This window comes from Sphaerodactylus townsendi, linkage group LG10 (assembly GCF_021028975.2).
Source record: "Sphaerodactylus townsendi isolate TG3544 linkage group LG10, MPM_Stown_v2.3, whole genome shotgun sequence".
Lineage (NCBI taxonomy): Eukaryota > Metazoa > Chordata > Lepidosauria > Squamata > Sphaerodactylidae > Sphaerodactylus > Sphaerodactylus townsendi.
The window spans coordinates 31,840,457-31,864,966 of record NC_059434.1 but is presented as its reverse complement, the minus strand read 5'-3'; the positions used below and the strand labels follow the sequence as shown (position 1 = coordinate 31,864,966).

The 24,510-nt window shown below is 40.6% G+C and overlaps 1 protein-coding gene across 3 annotated transcripts in view; it reads left to right on the top strand.

Annotated features, from left to right (window-relative positions):
- LOC125439722 (teneurin-3) overlaps nucleotides 1-24,199 on the top strand; it is a 171,048-nt gene extending 146,849 nt beyond the window's left edge. For all 3 annotated transcript variants that reach the window (XM_048508858.1, XM_048508857.1, XM_048508856.1), the window contains 5 exons: nucleotides 1,517-1,752; nucleotides 9,516-9,812; nucleotides 13,116-14,727; nucleotides 16,997-17,127; nucleotides 19,279-24,199. In XM_048508858.1, the coding sequence (XP_048364815.1) occupies nucleotides 1,517-1,752; nucleotides 9,516-9,812; nucleotides 13,116-14,727; nucleotides 16,997-17,127; nucleotides 19,279-20,034 (3,032 nt within the window). In that variant the 3' untranslated portion in view covers nucleotides 20,035-24,199. The remainder of the gene's footprint in view (nucleotides 1-1,516; nucleotides 1,753-9,515; nucleotides 9,813-13,115; nucleotides 14,728-16,996; nucleotides 17,128-19,278) is intronic.
- The last annotated feature ends 311 nt before the right edge of the window (nucleotides 24,200-24,510 follow it).

The window sequence follows — 24,510 nt, the reverse complement described above, 5'->3', positions numbered from 1 at the left end:
ACCGGGCGAACACCTGGGGGTGGAAGATCACTCCCCCCCCACACACACACACACACAGGCTGGAGAAGCAGCCTGTTCTCTTCAGGCTGAAAATGACCAGGTGGAAACTACACTTTCCAGGAGAGTGAGTCCCAGGGTCTCATGGGAAGTGTAGTTCCCACATCGAAACCATTCAAGCCTGAAGAAAGGCCAGGTGGAGACCTTCTCCAGCGCCTAATATGTAATGTGAGAGGGCTACAGAGTGCGCATCGGGCACACTCTGACCCAGCTACACCTCTGCACATGATGGTTGATCAGACTCTCAACAATGTGGGGGAAAGTTCTCAGCTTGCTATTAATACAAATTGAAAGAGAGACTAGCTATATTTAGGATACGTATTGCTTCCATAACTGATATCACTCTCTTCAATGAACAGTGCAATCCATGTGGAAGGGGGGAGGGAGCGAAAGGCATGACCCTGGTGCCATTGCCCCTCCATGTGGAGTATGGGGAACACTGATGCCAGCTGTGTAGCTCCACATTGCCCGGGCACTATTGCAGGTTTTCTTCTGCTCCAAGAGCACTAGTGCCAACACCAGTGGGGGTGTTCCCAGGGGCAGAGCTGACTTTAACTCAGAATGTCCCCTTTTGCTGGTGTCGACTTAAGCCAGCAAAAAGGCCCACTGGGCTGGATAGGGGCCTTTCAGCCCAGCAGGTAAATTTCATTTTTATTCTATCTTGCCCCACAGTCAGGAACCTCTGTGGAGATGGTGCACTTGTGCCGCCCCCATTCGCTACCCATCTACCATTCGCTACCCATCTACCCCATTCGCTACCCATCAACTCCCCCGTGGACTCGGCTGTAAAAGTCTTATATAGAACTCTGGTGCATGCCAGTATCTTCTTTGCAGATGTGTAAAAAGACAAAAAAAAAAACCTTGCAAATGGGGAAGACAGATTATGATAAAATACAGTTTATTCTTGCCAATTGAATAGTCAAAAAGGTGGAACATGTGTTTTTATCTAGTCCATTTTATAAGGACATTGCGTGATTATATTGTCCATTTTATAAGGACATTGTGTTATTTATTATATTGTCCATTTTATAAGGATATTGGTTGCATGTATCTCATTCCTAGTCTATCCAAGTTCTCAGGAAGATCTGAAAAACTGCATACATCTGCTTGCAGACCACTCCAATGAGATCACCTTTAAAGTGGCCAAGTCGTTTGTTCATAAGAAAGCAGATATTCCAAATTTGTAATAACCTTTATGTATAACTAATTACAGCATAGTCAGCCTATACATTTTAATCTTCGTATATTAATTTTGTATTTGTATCTGAGCGGTAAGCTCTACACTGACTGATCTCTTGATTGTAACAAATGTTGGTTAATTGGTAAAATATCGTTTATTTTGAAAGCAATTCTGTGGTTAATCCATACATCGGATTGCTTTTCGTCATGTCATGTTTCATGTATTCAGACAAGAAAAATCAGAACTCTTAATGTGAACTGTGTGTTCCTTTCATTTCAGATCAGTTGAGAAACAGCTACCAGATTGGTTATGATGGGTCCCTCAGAATTATTTATGCTAGTGGTCTGGATACGCACTACCAAACAGAACCACATGTGTTAGCCGGCACAGCCAATCCAACTGTAGCAAAAAGAAATATGACTCTCCCTGGAGAAAATGGCCAGAATTTAGTAGAGTGGAGATTCCGAAAAGAACAAGCCCAAGGCAAAATCAATGTGTTTGGTCGAAAACTCAGAGTGAGTATATCTCTGGCATGATTTCAGTTTGAGTTGGGACAGTGGAAGATATGGTAGCACAAGAAATTTCAGCATGTTTTCCTTGAGCACAGAGTTTTCAGAGAACTCTTCAAATAAAAGGGAAGTAGGGTGGTCATAAGCATTAGACTTACAGGCAAAATACATCTTGAGGGAACATCCCTCATTTGTCAAATGGGCATGTGGCCACTGGTATCTCAAAGTCTTGCCTGCGGTAGCCAATTTTCTCTTCTTTGTTTTTACTGTTGTCACTTAAATTTGTATTAGTGCTCAAACAACTAAATAACAAACAAAAAACCTAAGGGAAAAGTACATTTGCCATAAGCACTCTTATGGAACCCTCTTTTCCTCTGTTGGCTTTGTTAATCTGCTAATTGACTTTGTTGTCTGCCCTAGCTTACGATGTCCTGGCTTACGATGTCTTGCCTGTTTGCGAGACAGGAATATTATTCATTGTAGCAATATAACATGAATATTGTAGCATACAGTTTATTCTCCATCATTGTAAAAATGGAGAGCTGTAATGCTTTCCAGAGAAAGGACTAGAAATGGAATACTTTGCTTGTTAGTAAAAATGTCATTGTAGGACAAGGTTTTTTTCCATTCTTAGTCCTTTTTCCATTCTATGGAAAGGGATATATCTGTGATCATTCATCAAGGATGCTCTGTTAAGCAATAATTAAGTGTACTGCATGTAAAGGAGTATAAGAAACTTGGAAACATATCTCTGTTCATGTCCTTCTGCCTAGCAACTATCCAAGAAGGAATTTGCCTTTTTGAAATGGCTAAAAAAAATTACTATTAGCAAAGGCATTTACTTAAAGTAACTTGCCTAGCTTTGGCAGGAGCCATTACAATGAACAAAAGCCAAATATAATTCAAGAAAAATCAGCACTGGCACATTCCAGCACTGGTACTTATCAAAGATATGCCACCCTTCCCCCATTCATGAATAAACTTAGGCGTCTAGCTGATACAGGGCTTAAGTTGACATGTGCATTTGTGTTCACACTTGATGAGTAGTCTAACAATCAGACATATGCATATTCCCAAACCAATTTCTTGTGTCCCACAGATACTTGAGCACTAATTTTTTAAACCGTGTGCCAAGATGTCTTAATATGCCATGAGAAATAAATTAATTTAAATAACTGAATAAATAAATAACCAAAAGTAAATAAATTAAAATAATTTATTCACCAGTGAGGTCCAAGTACCTATCATTGGATAAGGTTGTCTATTATATCTCTGCATGATTTATTCATTTATGTAGAAGATGCATGTGCTACAGCTCCAGAGACCTGCTCAAGGCAGTTACATAGTAAAATCAGTACAATAGCATATTCATTAAAACAGTTGCATAGTGCCAACAGGGCAGGGGGGCGATGCACCGGGCGTGTGCCTGTGTGGGGGTATTCCAGGGCGGCCAGGGGCACGGGGCATGCCCCGGGCGCAGTTCCCCCTTGCTCCACCCCTGCATTAAAATGACCACCATAAATTTATCAATATTTTACAAAACCATAAAAACAAATCAAGAGCCGTTCAGGGGCATAAGAACAGTCTTTTAAAAGTTATGCAACCTTCCTATAAAATAGCATTAGAGCTAAAGTAGACCATTGCAAACTTCTTGTAAAATCATAAACAAAAAGGCTTGGCTGGCACCTAAAAGACAGTGAAGGAGGTACTAGGCAACTTTCAAAAGCGAGAAGGGGATTCGAGAGATTAGGCACTACACCGAAAAAGCCTTCTGTGTTCTTGCTAACTGCTTCACTCTGCAGGTGGCATCACAGAGAGCAGGTAAGAGAATCTTACTTGGAGAGCTGGAAAGTATGAGAGGAGGCAGTTCTTCAAGTATTCTGGCCCTAAGCTGTTTATAACCCAATCCACAGCCTGAGGCATCCAGGGAGGCACCACTGCCACACCACCTTGCCACCTCCAGAGGGCTGTCAGGCAGCACAGGGAGAGAGAAAATAATTTTTAAAAGCCACCAGAAAGCCCTCCATAGGGCTAAAGGGACTTACACCACACAAAAGGGTGGCATCTGTTCAAGCCCAGGCTGCGCCATGCCTGCCCACAAAGTTGGGGTTGCTAATGCCGGTTCCACCCTCGGGAATGCCCCGGTATGCTCCCCACCGTACACCAACATCCAATTGGACGCTGGCGCGCTCCCAGGTTTCACCACTGTAGAGCTGAGGGGTGGCCGCTACCAGCACCTTCGCCTCCTCTGCCAGTATGAGTATCCTTTGCGCTGACAGAAGGGGCAAACATGCTGCCTCAGACCTATGCTGGATCCACTTCTCAACTGCCTCCCCCTCATAGGATTGTGCTGTGAGGATGTTAACATTCCAAACCAACACTTTGATTAACGTTCCAAACCAACAAGAAAACATGGCTGCTGGTACAGGCCTTTCAGCACAATGGCAGTATGGTTTCTGTATCCAGCTGCAGCATTTTGCAGTCTTACAGTTTTTGCAGTTTTCAAAGGCAACCCCATCTGAAGTGTATAATCAGAGCATGGATCACCGTGACCAAATCCTTGCTTTTCAAGAAATAGCTTTAGCTAACATATTAGCAAAAGTTTTTAAAAGAGACCTGGGCCTCCAATTATTGCCCAGGATTTAGCAACACACTCAGCTATCATTCTCTCCTTCAGGGTGAGTGCAACCCCCTCCATGATCAGCTAATTCCTGAGTCCTCAAGCAACTTTGTTATTGACCAACAGCATCTCACTCTTCTCTCAACTGACCTTCAGTTTATTGACCCTCATTCATTCCATTACCTTCTCCAGTCATTTGTACAGGACTTTCACAGACCCAACTGGCTGAGTTGTTAGGGAGAAATAGAACCTGGTATTATCTCAATTCAGCCATTTCCCAGGAGGTCTGCCAGTCTGAAGTAATGACTTCTCATTCGGGAACATCTTTAAACTGTACCACAAGGGCTCAGTTGTGGGCAGAAAAAAATGACAGGAGAGAGGCAGGAGCCCCTTCTTCCTCTGCACTTTGATAATCCTAATTAGAATTGGACCAGTATGGTGCAGTTTAAAGAAGTTCCTAGCTGGGAACTCACTACTTCAAAATGGCGGCCATCCCCAGGGATTTCTGTATCATCTAGTTTGGCCCTCACTCCACATACCTATGTGAATGTTCCCCGTGGGACACTGGATCATAATTGTCATGGAGTTGAGCAGAGGTCACACGGCACCTCCTTCTGAAAATGGTCTGCCAAGTGAGATCACTTCCTTCCTTTCTCCCAGAAGGCCGCCATTGTCATTGGAACTGAAATCTTTCCGATCAGCTTCTTCTTGCAGGACTCAAATTCTGCTGGGTATTTGGATTAATCAAACCCTCCTGAAATAGAAGAATGAGAATACTTCTCACAGAGAATACTTCTGTACTAAGGAGGCATAAAAGTGAAGGTTGTTTCCTATGCAAGTCCCAGGTTATTACTGACCCATGGGGTGATGTCATATTATGAGGCTTACTAGACAGGCTATATTTACAGGAAGGTTTGTCATTGCCTTCCCCAGTTGTTTACACTTTTCCCCCAGCAAGCTGGGTACTCATTTTACTGACCTCAGAAAGATGGAAGGCTGAGTCCACCTGAAACCAGTTTCCATCAGGATCAAACTCAGCTCATGAGCAGAGCTTTGACTGGAATACTGTAGCTTACCACTCGTCCCCTTATGGAGGCATACGTAAAATAAATGGAAACACAAGGGTGTTGGCTCTAAGAGTAAGCTGATCTCTTGCGTTTACAATGTAGGACTATAGTTTGACTTGCATTATTATTTTAGAAAAGAAGTGTAGATAGCCTGTCAAAAGGGAAAAACTTGTCTAGGAACTGGGAGTTTACAGAATGCTCCTAACACCTTTTAAAAATCAGCTCATAATTTCTGAATTGTTCTGTTTTATATCATTGTCTCCCCCAATCCTGGTCTACATGATGTCTCTCTGCGAGTAGCATCACTGAGAGCAGCAGAGGCCACCATTCCTTCATAGAAAGGGTACTGTTCCACTGCCTAGCCTTTCTAAACCAGAGTAAGAAAGAGCATCCGAATTCTGGAGAACAGCTGATTGGAGATTCTGCTGTCTGGCAGAATCTTGCCTTGAGATGAATAATTCTAGCTATTAGGGAATCAACCTGGATGCCACTTCCTCTAGCAAATATTACCTGATCACACCAACCACAGTAGGAGAAAGCACATATTTCTAGCAGTGCAATCCTGGATAGAGTTACACCTTTCAGAGGCCATCGGCTTAGAATGGTATAACTGTCCTTAGGATTGCATTGAAGGTCACATGGAATTGCAAAGCCATTTCTTAAGTCAGCAATCAGAGTTCTTTTTCTTATAAATAGCAGAACTCTGTTTTGTTTTTCTCTAATCCTCTGTAAAACACGATATCCTCTTGCAAACTGAACAGAGCTTGGACCAAAGGATAATCAAAGAGTACAGTGAATGGGAGAAAGAATCAAGTGTGGGAATGAAATTACTTCTTGGCTCTCAAACAACAGGAGGGAGGTCCATCGTTCTGTACCTGACCCCCTCTCAAAGAAGAAGCATTTATGCTATGCTGTTAAAAGTAGCTTCAGTAGCCAGAGAATGTTGAGTCCTTTGATGATTGCTCAACACTACTCAATTGGATATAATATTTTATTTATGGAATCTTTCTGCCAAACAGTCTTTGCAAATACTGCCAAGCACTATCTAACAGCGTAAATCACCTGGCTTAAAGATAGTGATGTCTTCTGATAATGCCAAAATTGACAAAGTAGAAACACCACCAATCCAGTTCTCAAAAGAGGAATATCTTCTTGTCTAAAGAGGACTCCATAAATTGCTTCATCCTTACAAAATTTATGGGGAGGGAGAGACAGAGAGCAAAGCTGAGAGCAAACAGAGATAAAATATCTAAGGCCTTTTCCACATGCACAGCTTACCACAGATTTTCCCAGTGATCTAACCTTGTGTCTTGTGGGAACAGACTAATGGTAGAAATACTGAAAAAGGTCTTGAAAAAGGATGCTGTGAAGTGTAAATAGCAGGTGCTGGAAAGGGGAGGGAAAAAGCACTCCATTCCCAAAGATCCACAGAGTCTGAATGAATATTGCAGGACCATTTGAACTGCTGGCTGGGAAGGGTTTCTTGGATCTACTCACGAGTATCCCAGCATACTTATTAAGAAGTTGGTCCACAAGCAGAAAGAGTTCCAAGCAGCTGCTTCAGAGCCCTTCCCAGTTAAACAGGTAGCTGCAGATGCCACTCAGTTGGCTTAGGAAAGGGTCCATCTCATGTGGCAGATCAAGAACCCTTCTAGAATAGGTCTATTCATGAGCAAATGTGTCATGCCACAAACCTTCATTTAGAGGTATGAAAAAGGCTCTATTCTGCTGTTTTAAGCAGCACATGGATCCATTCATGAGTATATAACTCAGGACAGAAACTATATTCGCAAACGTTCATTGAGTATAAAAACTGAAGAAGAATCAAAACCATTGGGGGGGGGGCAGGAAAGACAGCTCATCTTCATGTCTTTCTGTTTTAAAAAAAAGATTATAGATAGTGTACCAAGGAAAAGCTGATTTAAGGTCAGAGTTGAACCAGGAACAAATACCAGCACATGGAAGTATTCCATCTATACAATAAAACTGGGTTTAAACATTTCCAGAGCCTACATGTTTTCTTTATACATTTGCTGGTTCATTAAAGCTATTAATGGACAATCCTGAACATGTTAGACTTTCAGGTTTTCTACAGAAAAAAAAATAATTGCGCAAAAATGGGTAAGAGGAGGTGGTTTTCTGAAACGCAAGTTCTTGGGTTTTTTTAAATTTGTTTATGATATGTCATGCATATCCCCCTCCCACAAAAAGAGTGGATAGAAACGTCCCCAGTATGAGTATTGGAAATATGATAACCTGAAGCTGTACATCCTTACTAACTCTTAATTGTATATTTGTTGTGGAAGTGGGAGCCTGGAGGGAGAAGGATCTGTCCCAAAATCTCTTCAATGGGCTGTAGACTACCCTACCCACCCTTACCGACTCTCTGCTTCCTTTCCATATGCCCTGCTTGGGCTTAATTTGTGCATTGTCCTTTTCTATCTTATGGGGAATGGTCTGGTTAAATTATCTATGGTTCCTACTAGTCATCTGTTAAACAGTTAGGGTTGCTGGTGCACTGCTGCCAAAATTCCAGATTTTGACGATTTGCCTCTATTTAAGAGGGGCCTACGAGTTCTTTGGATCCCCTTGGCAGAGCCCTTTTTATTACAACAGGCCTGGATAAGCCACTGGGTCTAAGGAGTTTAAAGAACCACAGCAAAGTTTTAACAAGTTTTATTAAACGGCTACATTCTATGTAGAAAAAGTCAAAGGGTAGAAAAAGTTATCAGTACATCTGAATTAAATGTATTCCTTAACCAAACTTACATGCCCCTTAGTTCTTCTCAAGGAACAGCTGGCATGGACTATACTTCTCCACATAAAAATACATCCACCAGTGACTGTCAGCCAATCCTAGGAAAATGCAAACTGACCCTTGGAGAAGGAAGGTTTTATATGCTGCAAAGATTCCTGCTATCTTATTCAATATTGTTTACCCTTTCCCCTCCAATACAGGCAAGGACTAATCCAGAGTCCTGAACTTCTCAGGATCTCCTTTCCCCTCACGGGGAGAAATTAAGCCCAAGTAATTAGAGTTGGAAAGGCCATCCTGAGGGCCCCAGGAGCAGAAAACATAACAAAATGGGGAAATTGTATTGAATATGTGGCCTCCAGGCCTACAGTTCATTACATTTAATGGTATGGGAATCAAATGAGAACCCTGTGATAAGCCCAGATGACAGACCCATGTGAAGCTAAGGACAAAAGAATCGTCTACTGGTACTATAGATTTCCCAGTATTGCAACTGATCTCCAGCTGACAGTGATTTCTACCTTCCAAAGCAGCCATTGTTCCTTAGGGGAAAATGGCTGCTTTGGAAAGTAGTCTCTATGGCATTGTACTCTGTAAAGGTACCTCCTATCCCCAAATCATGTCCTTTCAAGGCTCCACCCCCAAATATCCTGCAATTTTTCAGCCTGGAACTGGCAACCCTAACTGCTTCACAGATGACTTGCAGGAACCAAAGATAATTTAACCAGACCATTCCTCATAAGATAGAAATGCACAATGCACAATGCTATGCGTTATATGCTATTATAAAGCTATCATTTATGTAAATAATCATTTTAGCACTGCAAAATGGTTTAATGAAACTAAGCCAGATTTGCTGTGTGAAACAACGTTGTGTGGTCCTAATGATTAATTTGAAACGTAGTCATATTTCATCAGTGAATTTACTAGCCTTCTAATTTTTTTTCTATTTTGACCCTACATGGATAGTTTTCCTATCCCCCCATAGTATCTGCCATAACCTTTACTGGTAATTATTATGAAACTTATCAATGTATATATTTTTTATATTATATTAACATTTAACTAAATTCTGTGGGAATTAATGGAAGGGTTTTGAGTAAATGCCAAGACATCTTTATTTAATGAAACCTTTTAAAACAGCAGTTAATCTAATGTCTCAGACTTGTACCAAGAAGTTGCTAAATTAATTTAGTGACAAAGGAAATCAATCATTTTAACTGGTGTTTAAACAATGATGTTCAAACACTAGCTTGTGCTATAAGGAATTAATAGATGCTGGCGTTCCAACATGATTTATTTTGTTGTCCTGTTTGTTTTATAAAAGGTTAATGGCAGGAACCTCCTTTCAGTCGACTTTGACCGGATGACAAAGACGGAAAAGATCTACGATGACCATCGTAAATTTCTGTTAAGGATTGCCTATGATACATCAGGACATCCAACTCTCTGGCTACCAAGCAGCAAGCTGATGGCCGTCAATGTGACCTATTCATCTACAGGTCAAATTGGTAGTATCCAGCGTGGGACCACAAGTGAAAAAGTGGACTACGATGGCCAGGGTAGGATTGTATCTAGAGTGTTTGCTGATGGCAAAACATGGAGTTACACATATCTTGAAAAGGTAAAGTTCTGTTTTAGAAATATATTGGTCTATATTGCAATTAAATGATAAATTAAGGATTCACAAAATTGTTGCCAACCCCAGACCAAACAACATGAGATTACCACTTTTGCCAATGAAGCAGCAAAGATCAGTACTTGCAGAAAATGCATAGATTGTTGAACTCCAGATCCAGAATGCAAATTCCATTCACTCATATTTACTGATTTGTTACCACTAACTCTAATGCAACTGTAATTGAAATCAAAGGAATTTAAGGTCTTACACTTCAGTGACCGCATAGAGATCTGCAGCACAATCCTGTTGGGGTAGGGGAGTGAATTGACTCTTGAAGCTGGTGTGGGGACATGCTGGCATGTTTGCCCTCCCTGCCAGCATAAGTGTCATGGAAGAGCCTGTATCCTGCCGAGCCTTGCTGCCCTAAACCTGGTGGCTAGGGGTGGGCTGGGGTGTTCCCAGGATGGAGTAAACTTTAGTTGGCTTCCAGGCTTTTGAGCTGGGAACACCCCCCAGCACAGGCCTCAAATGTACTCTACTTAGCCCAATGGAAAACTTGTAGGTAGCTAGGGATTCTCTATTTTGTTCTTCATTCCTGCACGTCTGGCTGACAAGGACAGAAGAAGCAGGAAGCAAGCCTGAGGCCCACTCCACACAAGCCAAAAACAGCGCCCCGGAACAGTAAAAACACCATTCCAGGGGTGCTGTTCGCATGGCTGCCACCTCTGCAGCGAGGCAGCACTGTGCCCCCCCCCCAAAAAAAAAAACAGCTTAGAAATGCTGTTTTCTTGCCTCGCTCATTGAGTGATGCTTTTGGAAAACAGTGTTTCCCCACCGGTGCCATGAGAACAGCACCGGTTTGGAGACGCCACTTTTAGATGCCTCTTCTTTTCCCCACACTTACCTTCTCTCTCTGTGCAGCTCTGCAGGGAGAGAAGGTAAGTGTGGAGAAACAAAATGGAGGTGCCTCTGTGCAGAGGCACCTCTATGGGCCGTGGCTGCTCTGGGGCCATTTGCACAGGAGCGTGCGAACAGCCCCAGGGCCACACTGGCATCATATGTGTTGGTGTGCATTCTGAAGTGGCCTGTGCGGAGTGGGCCTGAGAATATTCTGGGGAAGACAAGGAAACAGCATTTAGCAGGATGAGAAAGAAGAGTAACCCCCATATCTGTTATCTGACTAACTTTCCCATTTTCTGCTCTTGCAGGAGCATCTTTTTTTCTTTTTGAACACTTACCATTGTATATTCCAACCCAGTTCACTGTCCTGCACTGGTTGTCTCTGCCACCTTGACACATAGTCCAGTTTTCTGTGATGAAAAGAGAGGAATAGCTCCCTCATTGATCATACAATAGGCACATAAAATAAGTCTCATAAGGCCAGGACCTGTAACAAAAACTGAGCAATCTTCTCCAGAGTGAAAGAATCAGAAGCCGCATGATAAAGGACCATTAGTCTTGGATAAGAGAGAACAACCATCTCTAAGCAGAGAATATTTTGGGGAAATGAACAGAATGTGTTCAAGCGTTTCAACAGAAGTCGAGCAGTTTGTACAGACTCTGTTTGACTGGAGTATATTACAAAAACGTCCCTGTGCAGAACTGATGGAAAAACATTACATCTGGCCCTCGTCAGAACCCACCTTTGTCTAGGCTCAGTTAGATGGTACAGATATTTGGCAATCTGTCCCAGTTTATGCATAATACCAAAATAAAGTGGGGAGCACAGCTTAGGAGATATTATTGCTCCTGGTTGAGAAGTTGTGTTTTAATTTCCCTTATAATTTCTTTGGGGGCAAGCATCAGGATAGCCTCCAAAGAAAGACCAAGCCGGACTAACTTTGCAATTATTCGTTCCCACCACTCTACCAGAAATTCACAGAGCATAATGTTGGGTAGACTGTAAGGGGCAGAGTTGAAGCAGTCACATCCAAAATGTAAAGGTGACTAGCCACCATAATTTTTTTTTTTTTGGGGGGGGGGTTGGGGGGTTAAAATTAGGGTGTTGTCTAAACAGTATGCACAACATTTAGCAAACAAACGGTTGAGTCCAACTCTCATTTTAGATAAAAGTACCACATCGTCTGCCTAAAGCAGAATCGGCACAGGTAATTTACCAGCACATACTCTTATGTATTGCATCATGTTGCATGTTGTAAGATGTTGCAGACAGAAATATGTTACAGGTTTTAAAACTGAGAAGTTTCTAGCTAATAACATTGGTCATTAAGTGGCTGATTTTAGGATTTTTTTTCTTTCAACTGAGGCAAAAAGCACACCAATGCATAATTACCCCTTTTATTATTTTAAAGTCCATGTTACAGTGATATTAAGTTCTAAAATTTACTTTAAAATTCCCAAATCCTTTCTAGTCAATGTTGACAAATGGCAGCTGATATAAATGTTTGTTGTTGTCCATGAGTGCATAGACTGTAACCTGCAGTTCGCCTCAGAACACTGCTAGTTCCAGAGCTGTAGAATGGATCAGAACCCATTTTTATGCAATAAGCCCCACCCCCTTTTTAATGGGGTTTTCCCTAGATTTTGTATCAGGAATTATACTTCAGCTGAGTATCGTGAACAACAATTCACACAGACCCTGTTATAAAATCTAGGTGTGTTTATCATCTTGACAGTTGGCAGAAAAGAGCCCTAAAATCAACACAAGTGAAGAAACGTCACTTCTCATTTCTTTTTAGCATATTTCAGCTTGGTTTCCTTGGGAGGGAGGTGGAATTTGCCTCCGGTGATAACAGCCAGTGACCTGTGATGCCTGGTACTGACAGTTTCAAACATCGTCATGTGAACAATACAACGTAACAAGGCTAGCTGTGCACTGTAGTCATTTGGTGACTGATTGCTAAGTTTGATGTAAATAACAAACCAATTTCTTTGCCCATCTGATGAATAGATGTAGAAGTGGAGGTTCAGGGATCTCCAGGCTAGTAAATTAACACTAATTACAGGAGTGAAATTGCCTTTTCCATATGTTGTTTCCTTCTTGAGTTACTGGCTTTAAGACAGCTTCACTTTTGCCGGTATTAAACATGACTTATTCAAATCCATTGACAATCTGCTGTTTGGCTGTGAGAACTTGATAGAAGAATGATCAATCACAAGTAGCACATTATGAATATTGAGCTGCTAATTATGGAAACTTTTCCCATTAAATATCCAAATGAATTAGGAAGAGAATAATTACCAATATGTAAGGTCGAGGATAATTGAATTTAAAAGCTTACTCGAATAAAACTGTACAGTGTATTTGGCACTCAAATAAAAAAACATTTGTTTGTTTCTTTTCAGTCTATGGTCCTTTTGCTGCACAGCCAACGTCAATACATCTTTGAATATGACTTACTGGACCGGTTGTCTGCTATAACCATGCCTAGTGTTGCTCGTCATACCATGCAGACTATTCGTTCCATTGGCTATTATCGGAACATCTACAATCCTCCTGAAAGCAATGCCTCTGTCATCATGGACTACAACGAAGAAGGGCAGCTGTTACAAACTGCTTTCTTGGGAACAAGCCGAAGAGTCCTGTTCAAATACCGAAGACAAACCAGGCTCTCAGAAATTCTGTATGATAGTACAAGAGTCAGTTTTACTTATGATGAGACAGCAGGGGTCCTGAAAACAGTAAACCTCCAGAGCGATGGTTTTATCTGCACCATTAGATACAGACAAATTGGCCCATTGATTGACAGGCAGATTTTCCGCTTTAGTGAAGACGGAATGGTAAACGCCCGATTTGACTATAGCTATGACAATAGCTTCAGAGTGACTAGCATGCAAGGCGTTATCAATGAAACTCCATTGCCTATTGATCTTTACCAGTTTGATGATATTTCTGGAAAAGTTGAGCAGTTTGGAAAATTTGGGGTTATATATTATGATATTAACCAGATAATCTCAACAGCCGTAATGACTTACACAAAACACTTTGATGCCCATGGGCGCATAAAGGAAATACAATATGAAATATTCAGGTCACTTATGTACTGGATTACGATTCAGTATGATAACATGGGACGGGTCACTAAAAGAGAAATCAAAATAGGGCCATTCGCTAACACAACCAAGTATGCTTATGAATATGACGTCGATGGTCAGCTACAGACTGTTTACCTCAATGAGAAAATAATGTGGCGATACAACTATGATTTGAATGGCAACCTCCACTTGCTCAACCCAAGTAATAGTGCTCGTTTGACACCACTTCGGTATGATTTGAGAGACAGAATCACTCGACTAGGTGATGTTCAATACCGGTTAGATGAAGATGGATTCCTGCGTCAGAGGGGTACTGAGATCTTTGAATACAGCTCAAAAGGCCTCCTTACTAGAGTTTATAGCAAAGGAAGTGGATGGACAGTGATATATCGTTATGATGGACTTGGGAGACGCGTTTCGAGCAAAACCAGCCTGGGCCAACACCTTCAGTTTTTTTATGCAGACCTCACCTATCCAACAAGGATAACTCATGTATATAACCATTCAAGTTCTGAAATCACCTCTCTCTACTATGACTTACAAGGACATCTTTTTGCCATGGAAATTAGCAGTGGTGATGAGTTCTACATTGCATCAGACAACACTGGAACACCCCTGGCCGTTTTTAGTAGCAATGGTCTAATGCTTAAACAGATCCAGTACACAGCCTATGGTGAGATCTATTTTGACTCCAATCTTGACTTCCAGTTGGTAATAGGATTCCACGGAGGCCTATATGACCCTTTGACAAAACTAATTCATTTTGGCCAAAGAGATTATGATATACTGGCAGGTCGCTGGACTACACCTGACATTGAACTCTGGAAAAAAATAGGAAAGGATCCAGCTCCTTTTAATTTGTATATGTTTAGAAATAACAATCCAGCCAGCAAAATACATGATGTGAAAGATTATATCACAGGTAAATAAAGGTGTTTTTTTTTACATAAAGTAGGCCTAACAGCCATTCCTTTTGCTAATAATAGGTTGACTCCAACCAGTTTTTCTGCTGATGTAGAAAGCAGGCAGGCTCCCTTTTGACCATGTGTGCACTGCATGTACAAATGCCATGTGGACAAGGGCTATAGCAAGGAGAGATTGGGCATTGTACCTTTGACCTTAGAAGCACAACATCTGGTTTTTGTACTGTCTACTCAATATGGTGAAAAGATATAGACCAGTAAAACAAAACGTTCATAGTATTGCTGGGCAGATTTAAAAAAAGTTCTGCAAAAAGAATGCACACACATACACACACACACACACACACACACACACATATAGTTCATTTTAATGAAGAATATCAAGGTCATTGTTTTCATAATAATGATGGACCAAGTGAGAGGTAGGCTTCTTTTATAAATGATTAGAGCAAGTATTTTCCCACTAAAGAAATCAAAACAGCAAGTGGTGTGAATAGGAATTAAACAAAGAATCAGGTCAAGGAAACCTCATAAGTGGCAATTGAATCTTTTGTCCCTGAGCAATATCACAACACTCTAGAGATATTCAGAATAAAGAAATTGCAGAAAAGAAAGTGCAATTTTGATATTTCCAGCTTTGTCTTTGACGTGTAGACTGTTACCATGGCAACCATTTATAAATCTGTAAATATATTGAATATTACGGGTGGTGTAATGCCAGATGGCAGCTTTAGCTGTAGAACTTGGTAGGGTTTGTTACTTGCATGATAACACCTCAGATGATAATCTTTGTAAAGGGAAGGTTTCCAAGCCTTCGTCTACCAGTATGAAAAATAATATGCTATCACTCTCACTTGCTGTTTATGGTTGGGTGTTCATTTGTATATTAAATAGAAAATTGTGTTCCTTAACTCCCGCAGCTCTGCCATCTTTTCTGCTTCTTTTCATAGGAAATAGAGCAAAAAGATCAGTGCAAGATATAAATCTACTTGCCTGATTTTTTTACTTCAGTGTATTTTAATGCCTAACCTGCTTCCAACTTTCTGTTTTTACATGCGGAAATAATTCAGTTTAATGACTTGGATCTTGAGAACAAAGCACAGTTCTCACACAAAAAAAAGATCTCGCAACCTCATCCTTAATTCCCTCTTTACACAAACTCCTGTTGCATTCATGAAAGAGTGTGTGTGAAATGTGAACAGGGAAGACTTGTGTTCATTTCTCTGTACTGAAAAAACATCATTGTTCTTTCCATTGTTTGGAAAAGGTGCCGTGTGTATGGAAATCTTTGGCACCAGTTCAGAAGGGGAAGATGTGCCTGAAGCTGTAAGTTCACTTTAGGGTTGAGGTCAACTGCAGATGCAGAAAATGTTGGTGAAATCCAAAGGCCGCCATTTTGATGCTCAGGTCCTTGTACACATCAGAATGTTGAAGACATTGCTCAGCTAGGATCTGTTTAAGCTTGGCCACTAAACTGATAATTTGGATGCTCAGCCACACTCTTAACCATATATACTGCCTGTCAGCAGAATAAGTAGGAAAGTTGTCTGGACTCTGTACCGCTACCACCAACAGGTAAAACTGATAGTATTGTTCTTTGGCTTGCTCTTTTGCTTGCAGTCCCAGTCTAGCAAAACAAACCAGAGATATAATTCAGGGGGATCTAGCAAGATGAGCCACATGTATGTCTTCCATATGGTAAGGGAACGTGCAAATGAAATTCACTGGCTCAGGGTAGCAGTGAATTTGTGCATCTTTCTTAGTTACTGGAGGAAAGAAGAATCAGAATCAGACAAGTTACAATCCTAGCATGAGTCCTTTTCAGATGTTACAATCACCAGGAACCTACCAACAATGCATAATGGGAATATACCCTACCCATGATCCCCTTGATATCTGTGGTTGCCAGGTTGTGTGCAGAGGGGCAATTTGTGTATTTACCATGCAGATACTGGCTTGGAACACATGAATGTGATTGCTGGAAAATATAGAAAGTACATACTCAGGCTGTGCATGCATGGTAAATAAGCATGTTGTCCCTGTTCACACAATACAGCAGCTGCATGTATCAGAAACAGCACGTGCTCCCATTATGTGTGGATGGTGAGCTTCTAGTACACATGATTGTTACACCAAATGATATTAAACTACATTTCAAAGCACAGGTTCCATCTCTACTGAAGTTGATAAAAATTCTATAGCATCAAATTTAATAAATGGAAAAGAAAATCTAATGTTTCTCTTTCTTTCTGTACAATTGCTTTGTAGATGTTAACAGCTGGCTAGTGACATTTGGCTTCCACCTGCACAATGCTATTCCTGGTTTCCCTGTGCCCAAATTTGATTTAACAGAGCCCTCTTACGAACTTGTGAAGAGTCAGCAATGGGATGATGTACCGGTAAGGAAAAATGAAAATGCAATTGTAACCAAATTAAATAAAGAATGGTATTCTGTTTGAACATTATAATCCCTAGAGGCCTACTTGGCATTTAAAAAATTGTGAAGATCTGGGTATTTTTCTTCCAAAAGACATTCGTTGCCTAGATGCTAATTCTACTTCTTTTGTGCCTTTGCTAAGTGTCAGACTTGAATTTCAACATTTCCTCATTTCCTTTCTATAACGTAGACTTTTAAAAAGGAGAGGGAGGGGAGAATTAATCAATAAATAATAGTACTTTGAAACCTCTTTTAAGAATTGTAACTTTCCCAGTGGAAACTATGGAGATTGCATTTGTACCAGCACCCTGCCTCAAGGCAGAATGTGAACACTGTAATAAAAAATAGACTGTGAAATAAACAGAAGACCAGGTGACATAAATTATGTATACCAAGCACCAGTACAATTTTATTTCTCTTTAATATTAACCATGTTTTATATGTGAAGATAAAATATTGAATGTGAAATTACCTCAGGTAAAACCCATTACATAGAGTCCTAACTCTAGGCGCTATGGAATGTCTTGGTTTAGAAAAAAAAATCTAAAGCAGACTAGCAATATGTAGCAATTCTAAATGTTGAAAAACAAGGAACGGAGTGTATAGTGCCAAAGTTGTCTATGCCATTTAGGAAAATAGCAAGTATAAATCTGAACTGTTCAGAGAACATAATGCCATGTGGCATCCAATTTTTAGTTACCATGTGAAACTTTTAAGAAGTGGTATACTCGTAATGATTGTTCTGAAGCATCTGTAACAGAGCCAGTTACCCATATATAGAATTAAAACAACTCCACTTCTGATACATAACGGCTTCTTGAGCTACATACCAGTTTTGCCACAGCAAGAAACCATATTCACACCAGTATTACTAAAGGCCTCAGCACGAGCATCTTGTCCTGGATACACGGACCCAGGTGCATGAACTGGGGGCAGGTCTTTCCTCTCTCACCCTTCTTCTTCTAATTCAGTCAGTATCCATCTGTCCCACCTGCATTACTTCATCCCTGGCTCATCCATCCCTCCATATTAGAGACACTTTGAGCAAGGAATGGGAACTTAACTTCCAACTTAATGTTTTTATTGACAATTTCTAAATAGAAATAAATTTTAGGATACAAGTAATTTGCTCTCCTTAACACGTTGCTTAGCTCAGCATTTCTATGGCAGAGTTAAGGGTGAATGATAGGTGCTTGTCAAAAGTCAACAGAAAGCTTTATAACTTTTACAAAAATTTGAACGTTGAATGCCTATGACGCAATTTGTCAGTATGCCATTTATTACCATGAAACTGTGACCCAAATAGTACCAATAGTTGAGAGAAACATAAAGGAACATGCCCAATATGAGAGACAGTTACATGAATGCAGTGAGCAGAAGACTGCATACTAGGTCACAATAAAACATATACTTGTGCAATTATTGTACATAGTGATGTGCATTAATGCTCAGGGGAATGTTCTTTCCTCCAGTTAGGAAAAATAGATGATAGTATACCTGAATTACAAGCCCTTGTCTTGAATTTTTACTTATTTCAACAATAAACATGAAGGCAGGGAAATTTTCAGTTCAGCAAAAAGGGTAGTAATCCTCTTCAAGGCTGTTTCCAAAAGACTTGTTAGTCTCTATGGGAGTATTTATATTGTGAGAAAAGGTAGGGCTAGTAAAAAGTCTTAACCGAGCCCCTGATTTGACATCCATTTCCACTTGCAGCCTTGAGCAAGCTAATTTGCTTTACTATCTCCACCTCTTCATCTGAGAATGTTTGTGTTCATGTTTTCCACAACTGTTTTCAATATGAGTTAATTAACATATGAAAGACTTATGTAAATGTTAAGTATTAGACATAAGAGTGCTTTATATACAACCTTTCCCATTTTCTTTGCAGAGATCTGGTGCCAGGAATTTCTCAATGGGACAAAAATGAGAAAATCAAGCATTTTCAATTAGTGTACCATTTGTAACAATACAATGCAGCGTGTAGATTCAGTTAGCTCTTTGACACTGTCAGCTGTAGTATGCCCTATTGTCAATTCTAGGAAATGCGGCAAAAATACATGATAGTTAAAGGGTTATATGTAGTTTTTAAACTTCTGCCTGTTCTTATTTTCAGCCAATTTCTGGAGTCCAACAACAAGTGGCCAGGGAAGCAAAGGCGTTCTTGTCCCTGGGGAAGATGGCAGAAGTCCAGATCAGCAAGTGTAGGCCTGGCAGTGAGAAATCATGGCTGTGGTTCGCAACTGTCAAGTCTCTGATTGGGAAAGGGGTGATGCTTGCTGTCAATCAGGGCAAAGTACAGACTAACGTGCTCAACATTGCAAACGAGGATTGTATCAAAGTGGCAGCAGTTCTGAACAACGCGTACTACCTGGAGAACTTGCATTTCACCATTGAAGGAAAAGACACACACTATTTCATAAAGACCACTTCGCCGGAGAGCGACCTAGGCACGCTGAGATTGACAAGTGGCCGGAAAGCCTTGGAAAATGGCATCAACGTTACTGTTTCGCAGTCTACCACTGTAGTAAATGGCAGGACTCGTAGGTTTGCTGATGTTGAAATGCAGTATGGTGCACTGGCTCTTCATGTCCGCTATGGCATGACTCTTGACGAGGAAAAGGCGCGGATATTAGAGCAGGCGAGGCAAAGGGCTTTATCCAATGCCTGGGCCAGAGAACAGCAAAGAGTGAGGGATGGAGAAGAAGGTGCCAGGTTATGGACCGAAGGGGAAAAGAGGCAGCTACTGAGTGCTGGAAAAGTCCAAGGATATGATGGGTACTATGTACTCTCCGTGGAGCAATACCCTGAATTAGCAGACAGCGCTAACAATATTCAGTTCCTTAGGCAAAGTGAGATTGGAAAGAGGTAACACACTGGTTGAGCTGGGCTGCCAAAGAGACTGACTCTGTACCAGTGTCTTCAAAGAGGGAGACCAAATGGTTTTGCTGCATTACTACTTGAGCCTAAATATACACCTTTGCTCAGATTTTTTTTCTGTAGCACAATCTGAACAGACTCTACAAAGAAGAGAGAGCCTTCCGGAAGAATGATACTGCTAAAAAAAAAAAAGACTGGGTTTTTTTTCTGAATGACCTTAAAGGTGATCTGCTTTAAAGAATATGTTTACATATGCATATCGCTGCACTCTAGTTGGACTGAAAGTATTAAAATGAAAGGCCTAAAGGGTTGGGAACAGGCTGCCTATTCCTCTGAGGCACTGTCTTTCACTAAGATACCCATACGGTGTTTCCAAATATTACTAAATTGTTGACCTTTGCCTACAACAAATCGTCTATCTTCTCCTCTCTCTCTTTCTCTCTCCTTCTCTCACTCTCTCTCTTGATCTCTTCCTCTCTCTGCATAGGATGTGGTATATATCTCTGTTCATTTTAATATGTGGGGGGCAAAAAACCTCTTGTTTATGGACACCCTGAAGGCTTTAAACTGTGCTGCTTTCTAAAAGGACATTGGCACAAGCAATTTATGCTACAATGGGAATTTAATAATGGATTTTACAATGATCATGTGGTTTGCCTCGGGGGCGGGGGTGGGGGCAGGAATGGCAAGTGGAATCCTTGTCATAGAGAAGCAAAGGAAACCTTGATTTTTTTGTAAATTATGTGAGACGAGTTGTTTATGGATTTTTATATGAATTACAATTTACTGTACATCAAATATTAGTCTCAGAGGAGTTAATTTATGTAAAGTGTTTAAAAAAAGGTTTATACAAAATAAAATGATAAAAATGTGCAGTGTGTGAATTTTTTTAAAGGAATTGCACCTTTTGTTATGTTATAGCTGTACAGTATAAAGAGTTATATTGTAGAGATATAACAGTGTATAACTAATTGACAGAAGTGTTAATATTTTTGTATTAGGCCTCAAAAATGGTGCATTTCATGCCTGTGAAAGGACAGAGCGTTCACCAACTGCTAGGCCTGCAGATCCTGTCCCTTTTTCTACCTTTGGAGCATACTTTCCTGACTCATTGCTGGGAGGGAGAGCAGCTATGTAGGAGTCATGTACAATAATGGCTGATCTTTTCATAGGGTGGGCTTGCTTTGACCTGTCCCAGCCCTCAAAGTGTCTCTATTCATTTTGCAGCTTGGTGAGGTATTTTTAAAATGTGGGTGTGAAGTGGCATTATGTGATAAAAAGAACTAGGTCTCAGGTGCTTAGTGAGGAATATCTGAATAGCTATCTGGTGTATACCCAAAGTAACATAAAAATGAGGGACAAGGTTTCTACCAATGGTCCCTCTAACTGCGATAGGGGACTGCATGGAAATTCCCTACCTCTGTGTGGAAGTGAGCCAACTGTGGGAGCTCCCCCACCAGCAGCCACCTAAGCTACACAGCACCCATATGGTGTCTGCGTGGCCACACAGCTTACAGAGAACATTAGTTTCTACTTTTGTCTCCTTTTTCATGGAGACAGTTCCAGCATTTAATGGGAAGAAAGAGAAAAAACTAGCAACACTTGTCACATGGGTAATTGAAACGCTAAACAAATTAGTTGACCTTTAAGCCACTTTTCCACCAAAGAGAGTATTCAGAAGTTCAATCAGGAAAGAGAATGTTTTTTTAAAAAAAAGTTTTATCTTTAGTGCCAAATCTACACCAGAAGGCTACCATAGTTTTGGTACAACTTGCTGATCAACACAGTCCAGTAGAGTAAGCCAGCTGAGTGATTACCTGAATGAGCCTTGGACTTGGTGCCCCCTCCTTCCCTCACAAGCTGCTATACCCTCTCTTCCTATTTTGAAGAAACTAGTGTCAGTTTGGAAACCATCATTTGATCCTTATGGCTTGCCATGATTTGGGGCAGAAGAGAGCAGAGCATGTGAGGGAAGGAGAGACGGCAGCATGAAGTACTGTGGCCAAAGGCTCGCTGACATGAAACCAAACTAAGGCTTAATGTTAGATGTCAGCTGAGCTATGTTAGGTCTGAGGTATAATGACAGCAGAACTTAGTGTGAACCAAAGCTCTCAACCAGTTTGAGCCAGATTCTGGTGTCAGGTCTCAGGATTAAACTGGACATGATGTCAGATATCCATCATAAAAATCTATTGTATTTTATATGAAACTAATTAGAAACCACATAGGGCTGAGTGTAAGTCCAGGAAATAATTACCTGCTGCCTCAATGCTCTAATAACCCCTCTGAAGCTGCAATTACACTGAGGGAGGGAAAGTACTTATCACCACTTCAGAAGGGCGAATTAAATAGTTGAAGCCATGGAGGTGCCCCTTAATGGCCCTTCCAGCTTTTTATAGCGGAGGATGTTAGTCAGCTTTAAAGTATGTTCAGTTTGACCCTCAGTAGTAGAACATCTGAAAAAACAATAGCAGGGAATGCTTTTGAGCATGTACTGAATGGATCTCTCACTACTGCCTAAGCACAGTCTGCTGCTCCACATCTCAGTTTAGAGGGTAAAGTTTTCATGCTAAATGGAAGGACTCCCAAGCAGGCTCATAACCTGGCGCTTCTTTTTAACAATGAGTCCCTGACAAACTGTTTTGTCATTTGGATGCTATGACAGCTTATGTTCAGCCACTGGTATACTTGCAAATCTTATAGTATGCCCCCTAATTTAGTAGCACAAAATTTACTTGCACTTCCCAAATTCTGAGATTTTTCAGCCTCCAGTTTTTTATTAAAATCTATTTTTCAAGCTCGCAACTTCAGAATCTGCATTTGCCAGGAATCCCGCACTGAAGGGAATGGCTGCAGCCCACCTTCAAATCAAATGTTACAATAAATTATATAGTTCTGAAAAGCTCAGTTTACAACGTTACTGAATTCTGCATGCCAATCTGTTTATTTCTGCACCTGCATTTAGAAGTGCGGAAGTGATCAGACATAAAGAGAGCATAATTTAGGTTTCTTTAACAATACCCCCCCCCCAAAAAAACCCACCCCCCAAAAAAAACCCACCCCCCACAGTTTTTTATGGTCAAAGGTCCTTTTGGCTGAGCTCCAGATTGACACACAGCGTGTTTTAAACTCCTTTTGAAATGTAAACAAAATGTTTAATTTTTATTGTGCTATATGCACTGTTCAGAATGGTAATAAATTACAGCTGAATGTGTCTTACATATATAGAGGGAGTTATGTGGATGGAACAAAAATAGTTTTCTACCTGCTTTCTACAGTAAGATTCTATAGTATTATGTGTGCTGTAGGGTGCACAGTAGGCGTCCTTGTCAAAAAGGCCATTAACAGGTCAAGCAAGTGATTGACATTTAGTAGCAGAGCTATTATGATCTGTTTGCCCCTTTGGTTAAACGTATGGAACTGCTGACACTTAGAACAGACACTAGTATTTTATTATATTTAAAGTGCCAATTAGCTTTTGTTTTTCAAGCCTCCAGCAGCCTGTATTTATTAAACGAAAAACGCTGATTGCAGCTTTTTTTAAAAAAAAACTACTAGGTGTTTGTGATTCTGTCGGAGAAGTTTTGAACAGCATTGCATTCAAGAGCTGTGAACCTAAGAGTCAGGCTCACAAAAGTGGTGGAATGTATTACATTGTTCGAATGTTACAGAAAAAAAAATCTGTGTATAGCATCTCAAAATGGAAGTAAAGCTTCTCAGTAGGATGTGTTCTTATTCTTTCGCCTGAATTCTGGCACCAATAAACACCAAACTAGGGTGTCTCATGACTTGCATTGTAGATGAAATCCAGTTACCCTTCTCCATAGAAGCCTTTTTCCTACTTTTGAAAAGGAAAGTCTATTCTGGACAACACTTGTACATGAGAAAATGACTATGGGGAATACATAAACAAAAGGCCTTTTTTTAAAAAAATGGAGGAAATGTATGAAAATATTGCCTATGACAATAATGAGATTCAAAGTATTTTAGGCAAAGTCAGTCAAAATGCTTTCATGATATTTTGAAATGTAAATTTTGTCTAATTTGTATTGTTCTCTTCATTTGCCTTCCTAACTTTATATGTGTCCTGAATTTTTTCCACAACTTGATGACTATAGATTGCATCGGGGCTTTCCAATAAAAGCCAAGCCAATGTGTCTCCGTTTAGCTTTGTTTTCTTAGCTATGTGTGTCAGACGCTATAACTGTGTTACCGCTTTTCTGTTTTTCCTGCTAGATGCAAAGTGATCCTGTTGTGCTAGTATTGATTCCTCTGCTGCACAATTGGGAGTTGTCTCCCGCCCCTTCTGTCCACCAGCCCAGACTGCTAGCTCAGCAAGGCAAATTGCTCCATGGGATCGCTAGTGGCCTACTTTTAAAGAAACATTAACTACACCTCACATAGTTAAGAATTACAAAGTTAAGAGGAAAAAAACAAGAGAGGCTGCTGTGTTGTGTTGCACGGCAAC